This window comes from Labrus bergylta, chromosome 16 (genome assembly GCF_963930695.1).
Source record: "Labrus bergylta chromosome 16, fLabBer1.1, whole genome shotgun sequence".
In the NCBI taxonomy this organism is placed as follows: domain Eukaryota; kingdom Metazoa; phylum Chordata; class Actinopteri; order Labriformes; family Labridae; genus Labrus; species Labrus bergylta.
This window is the reverse complement of record NC_089210.1, coordinates 22,321,343-22,328,618: the sequence shown is the minus strand read 5'-3', so window position 1 is coordinate 22,328,618 and position 7,276 is coordinate 22,321,343. Positions and strand designations below refer to the sequence as shown.

At 43.6% G+C, this 7,276-nt stretch overlaps 1 protein-coding gene across 1 annotated transcript in view; it reads left to right on the top strand.

Moving 5' to 3' along the window:
- The first annotated feature begins 1,277 nt into the window (after window positions 1-1,277).
- The window catches only part of LOC109994376 (adenylate cyclase type 9), a 34,375-nt gene continuing 28,376 nt past the window's right edge, over window positions 1,278-7,276 (top strand). Inside the window, exon 1 of the mRNA XM_020647688.3 lies at window positions 1,278-4,295. Coding sequence (XP_020503344.1) covers window positions 2,483-4,295 — 1,813 coding nt within the window. The 5' untranslated portion in view covers window positions 1,278-2,482. The remainder of the gene's footprint in view (window positions 4,296-7,276) is intronic.

Below are 7,276 nucleotides of genomic sequence, written 5' to 3'. Positions count from 1 at the left end.
GGCATTTGAAGTAAAGTAAATGCTTGGGGCCAAAAGAAGTGCAGCAATTTAGGCACAAAGTCGATTTTTTTTTTTTGTCTTTATACTTCTGAAACTTAAAAAATTATACTCCATTTGAAAGTTTGTAGCTTCTTCACTGTGCAGCAGGTTTTGTTTTTTTTTATCCTGAAGCTGACTAGAAAACATCTTTCAAGAATTAAAAGAGCTGCTAGCTTTGTCAAACAAATTTACTGTATGTTATCATAATATAGAAATGTAAAATGATGATTTTGGCTCGAAGTGTGTTGTGGAGGTTGCTGAAGCCTTCTTTAGTTTTATAGGTTTGGAACCTGCATCACTACATTTTATTTTGCTGGATTTTCCCTTTACAGCGGGTACAATATGTGGATTAGGCTTCAGAGATCTCGACTAATTATCTCTTTATCTTGGTCTAACAACGTTGATTTCCTGTGGCGATGAGATCATTTAACAGCTGTTTTCTCGTGATCTTGAGAAATAAACTTATTCTTGCGAAACCATTAGGCTTCCTTGCGAAAATTAGACTAAAATTTAAGCTCTGATAAAAGTAAAATAAACTAATTATCACGGAAAACGAAGTGAAATTAAATTTAGGCCTACACTATTTGATAAGAGTTTCTGGACAACCAACAAACAAACAAACAAACCAGCACACATAAATACAAATGTTCATATACGCTTTACTAAAGGGTGACTGAATAACTTCAATGTCGATCTGTATCGTTACTGACCAAAATCAGTGCCCGAGAAGTAGCCTAATTTGCAGTTTTATTAAACAAATTATTGCACCTTTGCTTTTATTTTGAAAGGAACAGGCGGAAACGACCTGCGTGTCCTATCTGGCTTTACACTTCTACACATACAGGCGCGCTTCTTGCGACTGGACTCCTGTCAGCGCACAGAAGATGGTGGCGGCTGCGCCTGCTGCCTCTGCGTTTTCCGCCGCGTCTGGATATTGCAAACATTTCCATGCAGGTGTCGACGCTGCTGTGACGCGCGAGTTATGGTCAGATAACAGAGGAGAAACAATCTCATCTCACTCTGGGCCATCAGGGGGATGGAAAGGCTGGACGATGCTGCAGCCCTGATCCACTGAATTCGCCTTGGAACTAAGGAAAATTATTTAGCGGTATGAAGATATTCTCGTGGGGGTCTCATGCAATTCAATTAAAGTGGCGGGATCAAGGCAGCACTCTCCTCTAACCTGTGGGACTGTTGGTGTGGGGCGGGGGGGGGCGGGGGGGGGGGGCGTGGAGCGGAGGTGGAGACCTTTCAATTAGCCTGACTCTCTCCGGGCTTTCGGTGTCTGCCATTTAGAGGAGGGCTGATCTGCTGTGGGCAAACTTTACTTAAGAGAAATGAAGGACTGCTGAAGGCTGCATTTCCTTTTTTCCTGTCATGATATATCCTCACTAAACTAAGACTTTTTGGTACAAACGATTTGAGGAGACACGAGTCATTGACAGCAAGGCTCCAGCACTTAAACAAAATTGTTTTTGTTGGTGTTTTTTTTTTTTTTTTTACTGCACACCACTCATGCATGTTTCCTGCAGACCTCTTGCACACTCCCCTCGGGGTCTGGAGACACAGCGATGGTGGAGACTCCGGAGTATAGAAAGTGAAGGAACAGACAGGGCTCTGTCCAGGGAAGACGACGCAATTAGACCCTGCAGCAAGGGAAATACATTTCTGAGGGCAGTTTTTTTTTTTTGAGTTTATGTTGCCACTATCTGGAAATACTGTGCGCCTAACAATTAAAACAGGCAATTTTGGTTCAAGAGAATGAACAGCATAGCAGATCTCAAGCCCATGGGAAGTCTGCGAGCGTTGTTTTTTTTGGATTAAGTCCTGCTCAGACTTGTAAACAAAACGGAGTGAAGTTCAGGAAAAAGTGTTTATTTCCAGTGGAACCTTTTGCGTAAATTCGGATGAATATTTGAAATGGACAAAAACTGCCGATTGAGTTGGATTCTCCACACTCATACTTCTTAAGAAAACCCGTAAAGGCTACTTCGTCTCTCCTTTCTTATTTCTATTTCAGATTTTTCCTTCAAGCTCTGTATATTCTAATTCTTTGAGTTTTCCCAAATTTTCTTCAAATGAGTGAAGCAGTGGACTTGGATTGGAGCAGAGCAGGCATCAAGTGATCCTCGCAGTCTCAAGTGCGTCAAAACAGAGGGGAATGTAGAGGAATGCAGGGACTGACGTCAAGAGGACCAATAATGAACTGTTCACAATCTTTGAAAAGGTCTACTAGGCTTCTAAGAGCCACTAGTCACCTCACTCAGTGGAATTTTCTCTGAAAAGGTGTTTTTGTTTCTGCTCTCCTTTTCCACTTCAAGAGTCAACAATCCTACAGTTGTTATCCTGTGACCTCATAAGTTGCCTTACTTGATCTAATTTGTCCTCAGAAGAACTGTCCCTACTACATAGCCTTTTATTTAGGGTACATTAAAAAACCACCATGGCATCCCCCCAACATCAACAACTGCTGCCTCACAACACAGAAGTCAGCTGTGACTCAAGTGGAGATGGAGGCGTCTCGGTGAGGATTGGCAGCAGTGTCAAACACAAGCATGGAGGCGGGCCGCTGGGTTCAATTGGAGGAGGCTTCATGGGGGGGTCCAAGCACTGTAAGTACAGCATCTCCTCCAGCTGCAGCTCAGGAGAGTCCGGCGTCAGGAAGCCAGCGGTGAAAAGCTTTCGAACGCAGAGGAAGATGCCTCAACTTTTTGAGAGGTCTGCTGGTCATTTCTGGAACCCGAAGTTTGACTCCTCAATCCTGGAGGAGGCCTGTAGAGAAAGGTGTTTCCCTCAGACCCAGCGACGCTTCCGCTACGTACTCTTTTACCTGATTGTTGCTGGCCTTCTCTGGGGATTTTACTTTGCTGCAAACCCGTCCCGCTGTGACAGAACTGCCTTTCTCATTCCTACTGCCTCCTTCCTCATTTTCTGCTTCGTTCTTTTTCTTCTAACTTTTACAAGACTCTACTCTCGCTTCTATAACCAGGCATCTCTGCTACTCGTCCTTGTAACCTTTGTCCTGACCCTGGCCCCCCAGATCCAAACTCCTAACTTCAGGGAACCAGAGACTCCTGCACCTACACTTGATTTGGAAGAATTTAGTGGTATGGGGCCAACATACAACCTGTCCTACAATACGCTTGTGGGAGGTGGCACTTGGTCCCCCTGTCTGTCTCCTGTAGGCACCTTCTCCCTCTGCATTGAGGTTCTTCTATTGTTGTATAGTGTTCTCCATGTTCGCCTTTATGCTTCTGTCTTACTCGGGTTCCTCTACTCTGTCTTTTTTGAATGTTTGGGCTGGCTGCACCTGACACAGGCAGAGGATAACTGGAACTTGACCTATCAGTCTGACTTGGATACTTTAAGATGGCTGGGCCCAGCCAAAGCTCTTCTTCACCTCTGTGCCCATGCAATTGGCATCCACCTGTTCATCATGTCCGAGGTGCGGTCACGCAGCACCTTCCTTAAGGTGGGACAAGCCATTATGCACGGCAAAGATCTGGAAGTGGAGAAAGCCTTGAAGGAGCGAATGATCCACTCTGTCATGCCCAGAATCGTGGCTGATGAACTGATGAAGCAGGGCGATGAGGAGATAGGGGATAATTCTGTTAAACGATACTCCACCAGTGGTGCAGCTGCAGCCATCTCCAGCCCTAAAAACAACAAACGCAAGAAAACCTCCATCCCTCGAGGTCAGATCATCTTCAGACCCTTCAACATGAAACGGATGGAACCAGTCAGCATCCTCTTTGCAGACATTGTTGGCTTCACAAAAATGTCTGCCAACAAATCCGCTCACGCCCTTGTTGGGCTTCTAAATGACTTATTTGGACGTTTTGATCGACTTTGTGAGCTCACCGGCTGTGAGAAGATCAGTACCCTGGGAGACTGTTACTACTGCGTGGCCGGATGCCCTGAACCCAGGCCAGACCATGCCTACTGCTGTGTGGAGATGGGCCTGGGCATGATTCAGGCTATCGAGCAGTTCTGCCAGGAGAAGCGGGAGATGGTCAACATGAGGGTGGGTGTCCACACTGGCACTGTACTGTGCGGTATTCTCGGCATGAAACGCTTCAAGTTTGACGTCTGGTCGAATGACGTCAACCTGGCTAACCTTATGGAGCAGCTGGGCGTGGCTGGGAAGGTACACTTATCACAAGCTACTGCCAACTTCCTGGATGATCGCTACCAGCATGAAAGTGGACAAGTCATTGAAAGAATAGGACAGAGTGTGGTGGCTGACCAGCTCAAAGGTTAGTGTACTTTGTCAATGTTTTGCCTTAATGACCATGATGTAGTTTCTTAGCTTTACCTCCTTTTATACTGGGGCTTGCAGTTTGAATTATCTTTACTTTTTGTTGATACCTGTAAAGAATTAAGCTCCAATGTCAGCAGCAGTTGCATCCTTAGAGGCTGAAATAGTGAGACCTAGAGCCTTGATTAACCCCCAATGAGCCGACACACTTTTGGAAGCATCTTAAGTTAATGCCATGTAATGCGTCTTTGCCCCCCAGGTGGTTTGATACAGTTGCAGAGAAGCATTTGCATTGGTCAAGGTCGTTACTGTTTTGCATTATGTATACCAGGCACGCATGGCTTGCAAGGGTTTGAGTCAGACGTTAGGGCCCTCTCTGGTCTTGGTATTATGTGATTGTATCTCAGCCGGATGCAATCTTTCCTCTCATCCTCTCTTCTCCCCTGTCCCTATCAACTCTTTGTTCTCTTGTTCAATTAGATTGCCTTCCAGACGTCCTCAATGTGTCCTGTTCTCTTTACCTCACTGTGAACCCCAGCGATCGCTTTACGACTTAATGCAACCGTCGCCCCATCTAATATTTCCCTGCAGGTTTCTCTTCTATAACCTCTCTAACTTGTCTTCCCTTTTCCTTGCCTCGGATCCACTACTGCTTTTATTTGATACATTTATGCAAATCACCCTAGTGAAGCTAAACGTTGTCTTAATGGCTCTTTTCATCTCTTGAGGCTGGCTGATCCATAATCACTCGGTTTAAGTGATGTGACGGTGTCTTAGTAAGATTTTGCTGATGGTGTTCATCTGCCCTTTCAAATTAGCATTTCAGGTTTATTTTGGTTTCAATAGATGCTGAATGTGCCTCACTGGAGGCTGCGTGAGATTTAGTACCGTGCACTTTAGGCATGGATTAATAAATACTGGTAATTCAGACGAATTAACAATTTAATTGTACACATTTATTTTTTATTCACTATATAAAACATGTTGGCATGTGGGTTGCCAATTGCTTCTTAGGAAACGAGATTGAGCGAGATTGCCTCTTGTTTACAAGGCTGCAGAAAATAGATTTATGGGCTGGCATTTTCTCCTCATCTGTCAGGTTAATGAGTGACTACCTCTCTTACTCTTCTTTTTTTTCATTGTAAAGGATAAATGTGCTACCCGCAGTGTTGCCACCCAGCTTCCTCCCTCTCCTCTTTTCCCTGCACTCCTTCATTGCCCCCATCATGTATTAAGGTCCCGTCCAAAGATTTATGCTCTCCATCGTGATCTGTTGTGCCAGTGAGAGAGCTGGCTGTCAAGAGAGAGTTGTTCTCCAGTGATGTAAAACTCCCTCCACTGTCTGGCTCGGTCTCTGTTAATCACTTGGGTAACATCGCAGGCAGGCATGGATCCTGGCTGTGACTGCTCCCTGTTGCCTGACTCAGAGGTAAATTGCTCTGACCTGAGCACTGATAGCTGCGCAGCTGTCTTTTTATATTTTTGATGTCCTTTTTAAGTTAGTACAATGGTTCATTTTTTCACAAACAATTGGAGTCCCCCCCACCCCCCCTCACCCTCACCTTGCAATTTCAACATTCAGGAGTCCACATTGTCCTACTTAAAGCCTACTGTTGTATTTATACTTGCTGCTCATAGTAGCAGAGGTTCACATGAGGTGCAGCCATGTGTGGTCAGCCACATCCTGTCGGCTGTTCAGCTCTGACCTGAGGTGGAGATGTTGATGTTGTGGTTCAGTTTACATCCCAGTGGTTGATAGCTTACATACAGTAGTTGATAGTTTAAATAAGACAATTTGACGACATTGCAGTTAGCTGAATGATTAATTCCTTAGTCTGCAATCAATGTTCTGATCAATTTATGAACTGTTTAGGCTGCAGAAATCAGCCAATAGCTGACTTTCGATTAGTCCAATGAACAGTCAAATAATAAATGGCGATGTTTATTTGTCAGCATTTAAAAGAAAAAAGAAACAAAACAGAGAACGTGTTAATAGATAGTAAAATATTTCAATCATACATGTAAAGGTTGCTGATTAGTTTATGAACTATGAAATTATATCAGCAAATGACGTTCTGATGACTCCAGTTATCTACGTTTGCAAAACTCAAAGATGTGTAGTTAACAATGACATTAAACAGAGAAGAGCAACACACTTTTACATAAGTGAGGCTGTATGCAGTGATTTGTTTTGTTTTTTAGCCTAAACATTTACATGAATGGTTAACTAACTACAAAGGCACAGATTCATTTACTGTCAGTTTACTCATTGATAAATATCAGCAACAAATAATAAAAAATAATATTTGGCACATAACCAATAAGGAAATAAATCTTAAACCACAGCACAGCCCACTTGAAGGGCAGACATAATCTGATCAGTGTAGCCCTCTGGGCTCCTTGTCTCTGTAATGGGCTCTATGTGAGGCCAGACCTGGTTGGATTTTGCCTTTTCCTCTCGAAATGGGAGCTATTTTTGGCTCTGTTTCCCTGGAAAATACCCGTCTATGTCCTTCCTTTGTGTTTAATGCAGAATGATGGCACCTGCAGAAGATTATCCCTTCGGAGGAGACTGTCGGTGTGGCCTTATCTTTGTGCTGATGACAGAAGCGCCACAGATAGTCAGATATGGGTTTTCTCTCTCTCGATGGCTCTTTGTTTTCATGGGAAATGGAATTGTTTGCAAGCTATTGGCCAATGATTTTGTTTATTACAATAAGAATGTACAAAATGTGCTGATTATTCATTACCAGTTCAATCTGTGACACTACAATAGAAATGCAGGATGACGCAGCTGCTTCTTTAAGAATCTTTGTATACAGTCTGCTACAGCAGTGTTTAGTGGCTCAATGGCAAACATGTATCATCTATTGTATTAAAAGCAATGTATGAACAATGTGTGAAACAATGTGACTATTCAAGTGGGTTATCTTGTAGAGATGAACCTATAGGTGAGAATTATCCCCTGAATCTAAATTT